A 16,931-nucleotide genomic window follows, 5' to 3' on the forward strand; every position below is an offset into this window, starting at 1 on the left:
GCCTTGGTGTCTTTTGAGTCCGAGATATCTGTTTGTTTGTAGCGTCGTAGATTCAACTGAGTTTGATTTGTACAGGGTGACATTGTTGTGCAGTTTTGTTTTTGTAGTTTTATGTCTCCGATTAATTTTGAATAATTTGATTGCTTTCAAAGTAATGGCCTTTCAGCGTTGCTTTTTGTACTGAGATAATGTAAGCAGCTTAAGTCAAATTGGCCTGTTTTTGTCCGACCCCCACTTTAGTGGGAGGTAGGAACTGTATACTCAAATGGTTTTTTTGTTCAGTCAATTTTCGCCGATCGATATATTCATCGTAGAGTTGAGTGTGGTATCATTAAAAAGATCGTCCAGCGTATAATATAGAATTAAAAAGATTTTTTTTTATTTTCGTTTTTTCCGGGGAGATATCGGGGTTTAATTATTTGTGAATAATAGAGCGATTTCCGTTGTTTTTCACATTTTCCGTAATGTTAGCGCAATTTTTGTCAATTTTGCTAGAATGTGTTTAAATCCTCAACAAAAGTGTTATTGGTTTTACCTAAAAGGATAGAGGAGGGTTGCTGAATGTTTGATCCGAGTTTTTTGCTAAATTTTTTTTTCTCTTCGAAAACGTTGCCAAATATGCTTTTATAGCCTAATTTGTTTATTAAGTTTGCTAGAAGTAGAGACCTGAAAACTGCTAACACGCTCTTTTTCAACCTCAAAAGAGGGTTAATTTTGTTTCTTATAATCAAATATTGTTCGGATATTATTGGGGGCGCAATCTTCGAATTATTTTTGAAACTTTTATTTTTTTATGTTCATTAAAATGGATTCGTACTAAGACTCAATTGATGCAAGTCCCCTTTACAAGAAAATGAGCTCAATTGAACATAACATAATGGCTTTTGAGTATGAGCTCATTGGTATTAAGTCTTGGACAAAGCGTTTAAAAAAATGAATTGATTTTTTGTGTTTTGCTTGCACTTTCTGTTCTTTTTGCAGACTCATGACTTAGTCTCGCTAATAAAAGAAAATCCAATTGGATTCTTCATTTGATACAAGTAAAACTATACCATGTTTTCAATTGATATATAATTGCTCTCACTACTTTGAATTTTTTTTTGTCTTGAGAAAACAACCGTGAAATTTTGAACTCTGCATCTTTTATATCATACTAGTGTCGACATGTAGCTTAGTCTCAGTAAATACAGGTCAGTCTCTTTCCAGTTGAAATTGAATTTAATTTCCATAATAGTTTTAAATTTAACTAACGGTTCTCCGCTTTTTTACTACGAGTTTCCAACTTGTGGTTTTTTTTGTTTGCCCAATTTTGAGGTTCATTTTTGTTTGCTTGTCAAATTATCACATTAATGACAGGTCCACATAATGTCTCAAATAATGCGCAATGTATATTTTTATTGTGTTTGGTGAATATCATGGTTTTCACCGCTGCGAAAGTTCTCTCGAAAAATCTATTAGAATTTATAATTTTTTACCAGACTGTTGTTTTTGTAGTGGTTCTAAAAATTCTAGATCAGGAAAGATCTCAATTGGTTCTTTTCAATGTATAAATGAACCAATTTACTAATTTAATTTTATGGCTAATGGTTTTAATAACTTTCAGACAAAACATTTCCCAAAAAAGTATAGTTGAACCTTGAATTTTTCTTATTTTGACATGATCTAACTTTTTCATTATTGATCAGTAGTTCAATCTTCTTGCTAAAGCAAGCATCATTTTTTGTTGGTGCTAAATTTTAATTGATGTTTACAGGGCTTAAACAGATTGTTTTTGTAAGAACTTTTAAAGAGTTGTCTTTAATGGTCAGTATTTCATGTTTTTTCTCTATTCTAGGTAGACTCTTTGCAAAGAGGACCGATTGATGGTCAAACTAGACCCACATAAAAAACGGGAATATATTTATTTGATCATAGTTTTCAATTGTTTTTAAAATCTTATAATTTTAAGGGCTTCAATTCTGTGGTTTCATAAAATAGAGTATTTTAATTTTTGATTTTTGACCGTGTTCATTGCTTTTTTTTGTAGGCTTATGACTCAATCTCAGTAAGAACAAACCCTATTGAAAATATTTGTTTTAAAAACTCAATTGATTTTTCAGATTTGTCACTTTTTAGGTGCATTAGTCTCTGTGAAGACAGACTGAATCCTGTTTGTAGTGAGCCAGAGTAGAATTAACTTTTTTTGTTTTCAACAAATGGCTTCTTGGCTTTGATACTCATTTTCATTTAAAAATTGTGACTTTGGGTGCTGTCATATCTGAGTTTTTGATAATTTTCTTTGTTTCTTTGCCGCAACAGCAAATTGGTTGAGATGTTTCGTTGGCTTTGAAAGATTGCATAATTAAGCCTATAGTGTTTTCAGTGAATAGATTATTGTTTTAACGGCTGCACCGTTTTCTTGCTAAATTACTCGATTGTTTTTTCTGTTTAAGTTCTTTTTGGAGTCGTATAACATTGCCTGGATAATGACAGGTCTGAATTGCTTCCTTAAGAGGTATAAATTAACAAGTTTCCATTGATTCCTCAATTATTTGTCAAGATGTATAAATCAACCGTTTTATTGATTTCGGTTGATACCTAATGGTTTTAATCGCTTGGAAAACAATGGTTTTCTAAAATGGAAATTAATTTTTGAACTTTGCCCTTTCTGCAGTTGTTTTTCTTATTGTTACGAAGTCTCGTTAAGATATATTTTTAGGTGTTGTATAGTGCCATTTTTTTCATTGTTCCGTTTTCTTTTTAACATAGACGTCTAGTTTTGAGTGTAATTAAATTCTGTTTTTTTTCGCGTTTGTCTTATCTCGTCTCATCATTCACAGGTTTCATCAATCTTCTAATGCGGCATGAATTTCATATAGTGGTTTGCTGATCAATATGTTATTCTTTGAACGTTTTATATCTCTTCCTCATTTGGTAGACCATTAAGTCAAAAATGCAGATGAGCGGGATCGGAACATCATGTGCGGACGCACATTACCGTGCCTCCTTGTTTTTTTTAAAAAAATAAAATTGTAGCCAATATAATTTCATTACACAAGATTTTACCCCATGGTTGTTATCGTTTTCTAGAAGTTATGCTAATATCGTGAGAGCCATAACAACCATATAGTAACCTTTTCTATTTTCGTTGAGATCACAGCAATAGCATTGACAGCGCCCTTGTTTTGTTGAATAAAATAGTTTATACAACTCTTTGTATGCTATGAAAGGGTTGTGCTAAAATTTGGCGTAAACTTGCTGCTTAATTTAAAACGTGTCATGTCACTATTTTTCAAGTATTTTTTAAACTACGTTTGAGTGTTTTGAAAGAATGAAGAAAGATCGGTGAATTTCAGCAAACAATAGAAAAGACATCATTATTATCTCGCCTGAACAAATATTTGGTCTAATTTACAGTGCTATTTAGATATTTGTACGTCCTAGCTGTCTGCTATCATCTACCACGCAGTTTGTGTTGGTTTCTTTTTCTGAGTCAATCTCTCCTTTGCCCTCTCATAACCTTCCCAAAAGTTATCCAAATCATTTCCGGTGGCTGGGTGATGTACTGTCTCCACGTGGTGGTGGTGAATCAACCTCTCAAGTTTGGAAATGATCTCATAATCTGGAACTGTTAATGCGCAAACATCCATTCCTAGAATCTTGGCAACTAGTGATCGGAACTCAACTAGTTGGCGTTCTCGTTTTGCTACTTCTTCGAGGGCTCGTTTCGCGTGTGTTAGTTGATCGCTAAGCTGTGAAATATTTTCTTCTTTCAAATTCGTAGTGCTTCGCGCTTCGTGGTCAACGTATTTTAACTCTTGCTTCAATCCAGCTAATTGTTTAGCTTGTTTATTTCTTATTTTCTCTAGGTGGTCTAATTTATCCACTAAGATTCGGATTTCATCATCCTTTTCAACCTGCTTCAACTTCAAAGCGTTGATATCGGCAATTTCGGCTTTCAAACTTGTGATTTGAACTCTGCAATCGCCCAGCTGGCCTCTAAGCTTTTCATTTAGACGCTCGAATTTCTTTATTTTCGATTCTTGTTCCTCTTTTTCCTTGAACAATTCAACTTTTCCTGCGGATTTTTCCTCGAGTGTTGCGATTTTTTTTCTGAGCATGTCTAGATGTAGTTCTTTGCTTTCAAGTTCTTCTTTGAAATGTTTGACCTTCCGCTGAAGTTGGTAAATTGTTGATGTCTTCTCAGCTAGCGACGAATCTTCTTTCTCTACTAAAGATTTCACGCGGTGTAAGATAGCATCTGAATTGACATCCAGCCCAAGTTCGCCAGTAATTTTTTCCATTTTGAGTAAATGTGACAACTTTTCAATAAATTCCAAGAATTTTACTCTTTCACTGTGCAGTGCCGATGAGCCAGATGCGCTCGTGCTCGAATCCTGTGTTGTCTTTTGAGCAGCAAGTTTTTCTAAAAGTGACTCATATTTTTGCCTTTCATCCGCCAGACATGAAGTTAGTTCTCGTTGTTTTGTCTCCAGAGCTTCCATGGCAAATTTCCTCGATTTGTAGTCATTGAGGAACTCGCGAAGTCTGATCACGATGCTATCGTCTGTTTTGTCGACAAATTGGAAACTGCAAGAGAGCAAAGCTGCAATGTTCTCACGCAGCTTCTCGTAGGTTGATTTCAGGGTTTCATAACTGTCTCGCTCCGTTGAATGTTCAGAAGTAAGCGACAGAATTTTAGCTTTTAAAGTTTCTATCTCGGTCTCAATCGTGGTAATGTGTTCACTTCTCTCGCTTATTGTTGAGTGTAATGCTCCGTTTTCAAACTGAAGTTTTTCAATGGTAGAGCACGCTGCCGATTTTTCGCCGTCAATTGAAGCTAACTGAACTTTGAGATCTGTCTCGCTTTGATGCAGTTTTTCTGTCTCTGCCACTAGTCGCATTATTGTCTCTCGGCCTGCTTTTACTTCGGTCTCGGATTGCTCTAACAACGACTCGTATTTTGAAATCTGGGCTCGGAGACTTGTCATTTCGGAGCTTGCGGAATCGCGCTCCATTCTCAGCTGTTCGACTTTGGCTGATAGAGCTCCGAAATCGTCCGGAATTCTAGAATCCCAGGCGGCAGAACTCTCTCCTAGAGCGGACAACACCGAGATGTACAGTTCTCTACGTTTGCTGGTAGAATCTCCTTTCTCGCTAACCAGTGAGCTTTTCAGAACCTCAAGTTCCAAAATAATTTCCTTGTACTTCGTGACCTCAGATTCCCAAGATGATTTTTGAACTTTAAGTTCCTCGACTTCAGTTTTGGATGAATGAATTTCTATTTCAGATTTTGTGATTTTCTCTTCTAACAGTAAAATGTTGGATCGCATTGAATTGATCAGAATCGATTGACGGTTGTTGTTCTCCTTGAGTTTTGTGTTTTCTTCCCTCAGTTCAGAGTAGTCACTGTTAGTAACAGTTAGCTTATGCTTTAGTTCCTTCATGTCCTGTTCGATAGACTGCATTTTGGCTATAGTTGTTGCAAGCTCGTCTCTGGCTTGCTCGGCATTAACTCGGTATTCGTTGACCAATGAGTCGTGCATGTTTAGTTGGTAATCGCGCTGTTCTGTTTGGTACTGGACTTCGGATTTGCGCAGGTCATCGATCAGTTTCTCTTTTCTCTCGACTTCTTTGCGGTACCACACTATCTGGTCCTGGATCTCGTCCTGGATTTGAGTGTTAGAGACAAAGGGGGTAGAGCGCACTGTAGTTGTGTGGACGTGTGTGTTTCCTGAAATTACCAGATTGTAAAACTGGCGTCCAGTAGAGATATAAATGGCTCAACTTTATAAGATTTCAGTGATTCTTTTTGACAAAGTGGGTTTAACTTTGAATATTTTTGAACTAATTCTGGTTTTAAATTAATTCTGGTTTGGAATTAATTATGGTTTTAAAGTAACCTTGGTTTTCAGTTAATTTTGGCTTTAAATTTTGGTTTTAAATTTTTTTAAATTAAATGTTGATTTGCTATTATTTTAGAAATTGGAAAACAATTTCTTTTCGGTTTAGAAATATTCGTTTTTGGATTCTTGCAAAGCAACCATTTATGTGCTTAAGTATTTTAAAAATTCTATTGCGACAAAGGAACAGATCTAGTTAGAAGCAGACGCTTGCATCATTGAATGGGCTTATTTATGCTGATGCTGTGATGTCGCTTTTAATTGAGATAGCTAATTAATTTGACTTGATTGAAAGAGTTAAGAAAATGTTAAATTGGGGAGTAGTGTCTGGATACTGACCTATAGACATGTTTGACCGACCAGTCAAGAGGTTCCCAAAATCGTCAATGCTAATCTGCTCTCGCCTTTCCGCCATTGCTCCAGTTTAAACAGAAAATCTAGAAGCTAAAAATTCATTTGAAAAAATTTTGGGCGAGATTAAATGAAACAAAGGAGAGTTTTAGTGTTGGTATGAATTATATGAATTAAGATTTGGGACGCCGATTTTTATGATGATCTAAACAATGAAGTCTAAAATTGTTTTTGAATATGTGCTCGCTGTACAGTTAAGCTATGCTTGCTTACACCGTATCAGTTCACGTGCTAAAATACGTCTCGCTCAATAGTGGAATATTTTTGAATTGAAGCGAGGCTAATATATTATGCATTGTTTGTTGTTAAAACTGTTTGACTGGTTTCTGTATGCTGTTTTTGGTACGTAGCTACAATATTGGTTTTGAGAGCTGTTGGAGCACTTCTATCTGCTCTTATTGTTTTTTTCTGCTGCTCACGTAACAATGAAAACGTATTCGCGGTAAAATAGCAGCTTTATCAAATAGATCTTATAACAGCTGCTTTCGTTTAACCACTGAATGATCTAATCCATGTCGAGTTGTTTGTCAAATTTTTTATCCATTTTTATTGAGTTTTGGGCTGAAAAGTTATGTGATAGATCATGTAATTATTTTCAAAGCACTTGAATTGTGTAATTGAGCCTAAAGCACTTTCAGGCCCAAACATGAGAGATCCAATTTCGCACTTGTATCCAAAATTCATTTTTTCAGACAATCGTTGATGGCTAATTTTGCATCATTTAGATGCATTCATTGTCTGAGATCTGTAAGAACTCCTCTGAATGTAGCTTACAAACGGGAAGTAACAATGCCTCATGTGAACAAGCAATCCCAACGTCAATCGAACTCTTTAGTCCATAAATTGAAAGCAAAACTGTTCCCTGAAGAAATTGTGCCTGAGGTGTCACAGCCAATAGGAAAAGGAAGCTTCGCGAGCTTCAATTCCGATTTTAGAGATTCAACTTCAATGTCAAACGACTATATACCACCTCGGAACATCGATGAAATACTTCAGAGCTTATATCAAGAACACATACAGCTCTGGGATAATACGGAACCTTTTTCTAATTCAATTTCAAAGTTTAGATTCCTTGCATATTGCGGAAATACGCTGGGAAAAAGAGTGGGATCAAACTACATTGATGAAATCAATTCTATGGAAGACTTGATTGAGTATTACAGAATGCCAGCTTATAAGAGTAGTCCTCTGCAGAGAATGAATCGGTCGAATACGAAACCGAGTAATTTAGTCATCTTTGAAGATTCGTTGAAGGATGAGGAAATGACCCGCAGAGGGCACTTGTGGGATAGATGGATTATTGAATAACACTTTTCATTGAATACAATATCATACTTTTAACGTTTTGAGACTCGTGCATGAAAGAACTAGTTGCCAGGGAGGTTTTTAGATCTGACCAACAGGTATATGTTGGCGCATGAAGTTTGAGTTATAATTGTTTTTTTTATAATCTTCAAAATGTTTGGGGTAAAATGACTATTGGTTATGTTTCGCGCCCTACAATGTTTGGAGTGAGATACTTCAAATCAGAAGAAAAATTATCTTGAGTAATCGACTCTATCAATTTTACATGGCTGTAATATGTAGCAGCCAACTTCAATTGAGATCTAACCGCAAGCTGCATTGCTGTGAATGCCATAAAAATGAGAATTACAATTTGTGCAAGTTTTAGCAGCTATTATTTTGTTAGATCTGTTTTTAAACTAGAGGGAAATGCCTTTTACAGCTTTTTCATCGAATACTTGCCTTAAGAGTTGATTCATTTCATTAACTAAATATTGTATCTACGAGATAGTTTTTACAATATTTTTCGGGAACCAGAGAAAGTTTCTAAGGCTCTGATCATAAATTCTACAAAAACATGCAATTTACGTTAAATCTACATGTAAATTGGCTATGTTTAATAGCTCTCGAACGAAGTTCGTAGCAATTAATGTAAAATTGTTGGTCTTTTTAATGCAAATTTTTCGCTTGACCGTTTTTGCGCTTTTCTTCTACAACATTCTTTGACTTCTCTAGTAACTTTTTCACGCTTTCGTTCTTCTTTTTCGAGTGATCTCTATTGCTCTCACTCCGAATTAAGGCTTGTTGCTAAAATAAAATCAATTGTAGCAAAGCAACTAGAAGGGTCTGATAGCCGAGTGAACAGTGCTTTGGTGAGGGATCGTGAGGTGCACAGTTCAAATCCCAACGTGGATAACAATTTTTGCGCCCATCAGGAAAAATTTATTCAGGCTACAGCCGCTGACTTAATTTGCCTCGCCTGTCGTTCGAGAGCAGTTCTTCCGACATTAATGGGTTTGTTTGCTCTTTTTGTTGAAAGCTTTGTTTCTTGTAAGTTTGCGACTGATACTGAATTCATTTAAATTTGTTGTTTAATTGCTCTCAAACGAAGTTTGTGGCAAATATATTAGTCCTGTCTGTCTTCTTTTATGCGATTTTTTGCTTGACCGATTTTTTGTCTGACACTTTTGACTTTTCGTCCTCAAAAACGGGATAAACAGGTAGCGCCCAGCGGGCATTAAGTGCTCTTAGAGCCTTTGAGCTCTGTTTCAGCTAAAACTGTTTTGGAGGCTTATACTTATGGTGTGAAGGGCGGAAGAGAGGATGAAGACACCCCCACAGTTGACCCCCCGCCACTATTACCGCCACCCGCCGCTGCGCTGTTGCCCCCACCCAACTGTTGCCCACCCCAACCCTCCATCTCCAGCACCCACCGTGGCTACGTTTGAACAACCGATCGCTAAAAAACGCAATTTTACACTAATTTTAACAATTTTGTTTCAAGCTTCTTGGAATTTGTCATGTTTTGAGTTCTTTCAGTCCTAGGTGTCAAGGAACCTCATCTAGGGTTTTATAATAGGTTACTGCAAATTTTCTAGTGGTAGTGGAATGGTTTCAACATTTTAACGTCACGAACTTTAGCATTTTTTGACAAAACGTGCAAATTTTTTGACATTTAGTTTTCATTATTCAGGTTTTTACAGACCCAGGGGCCAGAAAAGCTCCTTAAGCGTTTAATAATAAGTCACTGAAAAATTTTTATAGGCCAACGAATAGTTTTAAAACTTTTTATTACCACAAATTTTTGCAATTTTTCGATAAATTTTTTTTCAAGGTTTTTGAAAATTTTTGTCATTTTTTAAGTTCTTTCAGGCCTAGGTGTCAAGGAACCCCCTCTAGAGTTTTACAATAGTCTACTGCATAGTTTCTAGTGGTAGTGGAATGGTTTCAACATGACGAATTTGAGCGTTTTTTTTTTGACAAAAGGAGCAAATTTTTCAAATTTTTTGACTTTTATTTTTCTTTTTTCTCGTCTTTTCAGACGCAGGGGCCAGAAAACGTACTTAAGGGTTTGATAAAAAGTTGCTTAAAAAATTTTGCCATGAAATAGTTTTAAACTTTTTATTATCACAAATTTTAGCAATTTTTTTAATTAAAGTTCTAAATTTTTGTCGGTTTTTAGGTTTTTGTCGCCTCAAGATTCAAGGAACCTTCTCCAGGGTTATACAATTGGTTACTGTATAATTTCTAAATGTAATGGAATGTTTCTCATGATGTCAACACCACGACTTTTTCCGTTTTTTCCTCAAAACGTGCTTTTTTTTCGAATTTTTCTTGACATTTATTGTCATTATTCAGGGTTCTCAGCCTAACAGAAAATCTCCGTTAGTGTTTGGTAATAAGTTACTGGAAAATGTTTTTTGGCCATGGTTTAGTTTTCAACTTTCATTATCACAAATTGTACAATTTTTGTCGAATGTTTTTTGAAATTTTTGGTCTTTTTTGGGTTTCTCCAATCTCAAGAGTCACTTAACGTCCTCTAGGGTTTTTATAGCTTACCGCATTGCATCTAGATGTAATGAATATTTTTAAAGATTTTAATGTCAGCGGTTTTTAAAAAAAGTATTTGCAATTTTTTCAAGTTCTTGAATCTTTTTTTTAATTGTTTTATCATTTTTCCGACACCAGGGTCCTAGCAACCTTTTACAAGGCTTGATGATAAACTTTTGCATAGTTTCTTGTTTTAATGGAATGTTTATCAATTTTTTAATGACTCCAGTTTGTGCAATTTTTCAATAAATTTAACTTTTTCAAATTTTCAGAAATTTGTTATCTTGTTCCATGTTTATGGATCTTTATGAGCCAGTGAAGCTATTTAAAGCTTGAAATAGGGACACTGGATAGTCTCCTGAGACAATGAAATGGTTTTGAAGATGTTAATATCTTGAATTTTAGCCAGATTTTGTTAAAAATTGCGATTGTTTTCAAAATTTTTGAATATTTTTGTCCTTTGAGTTTAATGATCATTACTGGCCAACGGAGCTTTTCAAGTATTGCAGATGGGTTACGTGACATAACTCAAGAGACGAAAATTGTTTTAACATTGTCACTACGAAATCTGGAAGATTTTCTTTTAATTTTTGCAATATTGCAAATTTTTAAAATATCAGTTATTTGATTTATTTACTAACAAGGATATAAAACTAAAAATTGTTTTTATTAAAAATTGACCATGAAATTATCAGATTTTGTTCCGAGTTTCAATTTCCAGTTTTTAAATCTACAATTTGGAAAAATTTTGTTGTTCAAAAAATGCGGTTTATTCAAATTTCTAACACTTGATCACATCAATTATCTCTCACTTTAAATGCTTTATTCACTTTTAAAACATATTGCACTTATTTACAGCTATTTAAAATTAGTGCTCTTTTTTAAATTTTTGATATATAGGAACATATTTCAAAAGAACCTATGAACCCATATGACATTTCTTAGAAATTTATTTGAAACCAATTTACTACCTAAATTTTTAAAAAAAAAGTCGAAATTTAATTTATATTGGAAAAAATTTAGTACAAAGAATCTCACGATATAAATTTTTTTGTAAGTGTTTCAATTTTATATTGGTCTCTGAATTTAAACAAAAACGGGAAAAAGTACTGTTCACTTTTTAAGCCCATAAAAGGATGGCATAAACTCTAACACAACTGATATTGTAGATAACTGGTTGCAGAGTTGTGTACTTTCAGTTTAACATAATGTGGGGATTTATCTCTATATTTGTCTTCAGACTGAAAAACTGGGTCTAAATAATTTTTTTAATTCGGAATGAGGTTCTTGAAAAATTTCAGACGGGGGTTGGCTATAATTTATGACGCCAGATATTCCAAAGGTATCAAACACCAGAGAATTTTCTTATCAATGTAATGAATTCTCTGAATGTTGTAATGTTAAGGAAGTAAAATATCCAAAAATTAAGCGTTTATTTAACTTTGAAGTGACGCAGAGGTTCCGTATAGTCCAAGAAAGTATCCATTTAACTTAAACGCTTAACAATTATTTAAAATTGAGCAGTTTTCTGAAGTTGATAGCGGTTTATCTGATTTGTAATTTTTTAAGCGTCCCAGAACATCATTTTGAAGCGAATTTTTTAAGCGTCTCAGAGCATAATGTAAGTTATGCCTACGCTTCAGATCCGGAACTAGTTCCGTAATTTTATTGCGAATGACTTGTTGATCGAAGTGGCGCTGATTCCGTGGCCAATCGGTCACCAATTTGCGTCAATTTACAAAAACGCTAATGAAAGGTAGTCAATTATTATTAATTACTCTCGATTGAGGTTTGAAGTAATTATTGTAGACGTGTCTTTTTTAGGAAAATGTTTGCTTAACCTTTTTCATGTAGAAAATTCTTTGGGTTTCACTTCGTGAGTGACTTTTTCACGCTCGACTTTGTAGTTTGAGTGAATTGAGTTTTTGAGTGAATTAGAGTGAAATTATGTATGTTGCTGCAAAAGCGATTGTGAGCGATGAACTTAAATAGCCCGTGTAGCATAGAGTTCAATGGCAACGGCCCTATTCCGAGAGTTAGCGGATTCGAACCCGTGCACAGTCAGAAATTTTTGCATCAAAAGTCTCTATCTCTCTCTAGCCTATGCCCCCTTCTAAAGTGCTTGCCTCGCCAGTCGTTCGAGAGAAATTCTTCCGGCGTTAGTCGGTTTGCTTTTATTACTAGATTTTTTCAATGATCCTAATTTCATTCATATCTAAATAAAATTTATTTGTTTCATTAAAATATAAAATAAAAATCAAATTCCATTAACTGGCACCTATAATGTGGTGTGGTTTATATTGATCCTAATTAAACAAGAATCTGATTCCCCGTTTTGTCGATGAGTAAATTGTTTAACATTAGTCTATTATTGTTTTAAAGTAACACTATAACTTTAATATTAAACCTACATTGTTGGCAAACAATATTTATAGTGTCTTTTACCGGTACAGTTTTTAATGGATTAGTTTTAACTTGAATTTTTGTTGTGCTAATTTTGTTCTGTTTGGCGGATACCACAGTTTTTGATGAACATTATGATCACCAAATTGTGTTGTGGGACACAACTTTCTGTTCAGATTTAGATTTTCATTTTCAAATATACATATAGCTACACTATTCTTGGTGGTGATGGAAATGGAAATGCTTCTGCAGAAATAATATCAAAGATTTCGTATTTTACGTATTTTTGTATGATTATCGTCTTTATATTGAGCAGTTTTCTGAAGTTGATAGCGGTTTATCTGATTTGTAATTTTTTAAGCGTCCCAGAACATCATTTTGAAGCGAATTTTTTAAGCGTCTCAGAGCATAATGTAAGTTATGCCTACGCTTCAGATCCGGAACTAGTTCCGTAATTTTATTGCGAATGACTTGTTGATCGAAGTGGCGCTGATTCCGTGGCCAATCGGTCACCAATTTGCGTCAATTTACAAAAACGCTAATGAAAGGTAGTCAATTATTATTAATTACTCTCGATTGAGGTTTGAAGTAATTATTGTAGACGTGTCTTTTTTAGGAAAATGTTTGCTTAACCTTTTTCATGTAGAAAATTCTTTGGGTTTCACTTCGTGAGTGACTTTTTCACGCTCGACTTTGTAGTTTGAGTGAATTGAGTTTTTGAGTGAATTAGAGTGAAATTATGTATGTTGCTGCAAAAGCGATTGTGAGCGATGAACTTAAATAGCCCGTGTAGCATAGAGTTCAATGGCAACGGCCCTATTCCGAGAGTTAGCGGATTCGAACCCGTGCACAGTCAGAAATTTTTGCATCAAAAGTCTCTATCTCTCTCTAGCCTATGCCCCCTTCTAAAGTGCTTGCCTCGCCAGTCGTTCGAGAGAAATTCTTCCGGCGTTAGTCGGTTTGCTTTTATTACTAGATTTTTTCAATGATCCTAATTTCATTCATATCTAAATAAAATTTATTTGTTTCATTAAAATATAAAATAAAAATCAAATTCCATTAACTGGCACCTATAATGTGGTGTGGTTTATATTGATCCTAATTAAACAAGAATCTGATTCCCCGTTTTGTCGATGAGTAAATTGTTTAACATTAGTCTATTATTGTTTTAAAGTAACACTATAACTTTAATATTAAACCTACATTGTTGGCAAACAATATTTATAGTGTCTTTTACCGGTACAGTTTTTAATGGATTAGTTTTAACTTGAATTTTTGTTGTGCTAATTTTGTTCTGTTTGGCGGATACCACAGTTTTTGATGAACATTATGATCACCAAATTGTGTTGAGGGACACAACTTTCTGTTCAGATTTAGATTTTCATTTTCAAATATACATATAGCTACACTATTCTTGGTGGTGATGGAAATGGAAATGCTTCTGCAGAAATAATATCAAAGATTTCGTATTTTACGTATTTTTGTATGATTATCGTCTTTATATGGTTTTTAACTTATTTTCAGAGTACTAATGGCCACGGGTGGCGGCGGAGGGGGAGGAGCCAACAGTAATGATTACCTTCTGGACCAACGATTAATAGACGCAGAGCTAGTCAAATATCCACCTGAGGTGGAGCAAGTCCTCAAAGAACTTTTCCCAAGCGACGATCCCTTAGATGATCCTAACTTTAACATCGTCAACTACATCAACACCCTGTTTCCAACCGAGCAGAGCTTAGCTTCCATCGACGACGTAGTAGGAAAAATATGCCAGAAGACACAAAGCCTGGATGAGGAAATTCGCGGCGTGATTCGGACACAGACAGAAACAACTTCTGATGGAAACGCTGCATTAGGTGAAGCTGAAAACGCAATAGAAACACTGTTTGTTAGGATACTGGACATTAAAGAAAAAGCTGACCAATCAGAAAGAATGGTGAAAGAGATCACAAGAGACATAAAGAAACTGGACAATGCTAAGCGGAATTTGACAACGGCTATTACCACATTAAATCATTTGCAAATGTTGGTAAGTGGTATTGATTCTCTGCAACACTTGAGTCGAAAGCGTCAATACGGCGAAGTTGCAAGTTTGTTAGAAGGTTTACTAGATGTTCTAGTGTATCTTGATAAATACAATGCAATACCGGAGATCAATGAATTATCCAACCAGATGACAACGCTTCAAACGAGTCTGGGCGAACAAATCTTGGGCGATTTCAAGGACGCTTTCAAACCAGGTGGGAATCCTGTTGCTGCTTCGAAGCAACTTTCGGAAGCATGCCGAGTGGTGAACATACTGGAACCGAAATACAAGAAGGATCTTCTGACTTGGTTCATCGAGCTACAGCTTCAGGAATATCTGGTTTTATTCAGTCCTGATCAGGACTCGGCCTGGCTTGATAAAATTGACAGGCGATTCTCTTGGATCAAAAAGACATTGGCTGACTTCGAACAGAAGTTTACTCACATTTTTCCTCCTCACTGGATGGTGGGAAAATCCATGTGCACGGAGTTTTGTAAAATTACTCGCGACGAGTTGACAAAAGTCATGAAGAATCGTCAGAATGAAATTGAGGTCAAGTTGCTCTTGTTTGCAATACAACGAACCACAAATTTCGAAGAGTTGATGAGCAAAAAATTTGCAAAGGACTCGGAAACATTGGCACAGTCGAAACCAAGTGGTCCGCATGAGATAGACGACGAAACAAGCGGCGCGTTTTCAGGAGCAATTTCGAGAAGTTTTGAACCCTATCTGCATATTTACATTGAATCTTTGGACAAAAATTTGGGCGAAATGATTGCTCGATTTTCAGCTGATGTCAAACGGAATCCGGTTCCTCAGGCAACTGACGAACAAGCTGTTACTCTCCCCTGTTGCGCTGATTTCTTCGTGTACTATAAGAAATGTCTAATACAATGCTGTCAGCTAAGTACTGGCACCTCGCTGCTGTCTTTAACCCAAATTTTCGCAAAGTATTTGAACGAATTTGCCCATCGTGTGTTGCTGATGAATTTGCCCAATAAGGCAACTATTAAAGAATCAGGCATTGGAATAAATCTTGGAGCCAACTTAACAAGTTTGCTTTCGGAGAAAGATTCCTCATCGGCTAAGTTGACACAGGACGAGGTGCGTCTATGTTGTGTACTCCTTAGCTCTGCTGAATATTGTCTTGAAACTGCTGTCCAGTTAGAAGAAAAGCTCAAAACGAAGATTAACCCGGACTTGCAGGAGAAGGTGTCGTTTGCCTCGCAATATGATTCGTTTCATAATGTCATATCAGCTTGCATTCAGCTGTTAGTCCAAGACTTGGAGAACTCGTGCGAACCACCATTGGTTGCTATGTCGAAGCTTAATTGGCTGGCGTTTGACTCTGTTCGAGATACGAGTAACTACGTCAATGCAATAAACACTCATATCAAATCCACTGTTCCGATTATTCGAGATTGTTTAGCATCTGCGCGAAAATATTTCACTCAATTTTGTGTCAAATTTGTGAATTCGTTCATTCCGAAATTCATTTCATACGTGGTTAAGTGCAAGCCTTTGATCAGTTTCGTCGGAAGTGAGATTAGAACTTTCGGCGCAGAACAGCTTTTACTGGACACGCATTCTTTGAAGACAATCTTAATGGACTTGCCTTCAATTGGAAGCCAAGTCGTAAGAAAACCGCCAGCGAGTTACACAAAAATTGTGGTCCGTGAAATGACCCGGGCTGAAATGATGTTGAAAGTTGTCATGTCTAAAATTGACAGTCCACGCGATTACGTGGAATACTACCTGAAGCTGTTACAAGACACAGATTCGGGAATGTTCCAGAAACTTCTGGACATGAAAGGAATGAAGAAGCATGATCAAATTCCTCTGATCGATTTGTTCAGAGCCAGAGTGTCACAAATGCAGGAATCGAACAGAGCTCAAAGTGGGGGATCTTCGCATGTTTTAGAATCGGGAAGCTCTTCAAGTATGAATGCAGCTTCGGCGGTCATTGGGACAAATCAAACGAACATTCATGAATCAGTGGGTGCTTCAAGCTTAGGAGCTGCTGGTCAGCAAACAAGCAGTTCTCATCATCATCATCAAGAGCCAGCTGTTGAAAACGAATCTAGTAGAATGAGAAGACTAGAAAAACTTATCAAACGGAAATTTTAAGCAAAAATTATAAGAATCTCTAACATAAATGTTCAAAATTTATATGTATGATATTCCACGTTATTATGCTAAAATGATGCAGTCAAAATTTGTATGTATAACTTATGTATCAACGGAATCTGCAAAATAGTCACAGTAATTCGTTTCGAACTAGAATAGGTGAAGGTAATTTTTAATGTTGTATTTTGAAAGCTACTAAAGTCAGCCTGTTGTATTAAAATCCTCTAATTAATTAAAGTCAATCGTTG

The 16,931-nt window shown here is 35.6% G+C and overlaps 2 protein-coding genes across 2 annotated transcripts; one reads left to right on the forward strand and one right to left on the reverse strand.

The window, feature by feature from the left end:
- Window positions 1-3,311: 3,311 nt before the first annotated feature.
- Window positions 3,312-6,566, reverse strand: LOC142341489 (coiled-coil domain-containing protein 170-like). Its single transcript, XM_075392458.1, has 2 exons — window positions 6,222-6,566; window positions 3,312-5,713 (listed from the first exon to the last, which is right to left on the reverse strand). The coding sequence occupies exons 1-2, from the start codon at window positions 6,295-6,297 to the stop codon at window positions 3,438-3,440; spliced, it is 2,352 nt and encodes a 783-aa protein (XP_075248573.1). The 5' UTR covers window positions 6,298-6,566; the 3' UTR covers window positions 3,312-3,437.
- A 7,492-nt stretch (window positions 6,567-14,058) lies between these two features.
- LOC142341490 (vacuolar protein sorting-associated protein 53 homolog) lies at window positions 14,059-16,931 on the forward strand. Its single transcript, XM_075392459.1, has one exon. It carries the CDS (start codon window positions 14,062-14,064, stop codon window positions 16,681-16,683), a length of 2,622 nt encoding a protein of 873 aa, XP_075248574.1. The 5' UTR covers window positions 14,059-14,061; the 3' UTR covers window positions 16,684-16,931.

This window comes from Convolutriloba macropyga, chromosome 6, assembly GCF_964194025.1.
Source record: "Convolutriloba macropyga chromosome 6, txConMacr16.3, whole genome shotgun sequence".
Lineage (NCBI taxonomy): Eukaryota > Metazoa > Xenacoelomorpha > Acoela > Convolutidae > Convolutriloba > Convolutriloba macropyga.

Bases quoted from the DNA above. Each gene is read 5' to 3' on its own strand.
- LOC142341489 (XM_075392458.1), bottom strand. From the start codon at position 6,297: ATGGCGGAAAGGCGAGAGCAGATTAGCATTGACGATTTTGGGAACCTC. The intron at 5,714-6,221 runs GTCAGTATCCAG...TGGTAATTTCAG, and splicing joins TCGGTCAAACATGTCTATAG to GAAACACACACGTCCACACA.
- LOC142341490 (XM_075392459.1), top strand. From the start codon at position 14,062: ATGGCCACGGGTGGCGGCGGAGGGGGAGGAGCCAACAGTAATGATTAC.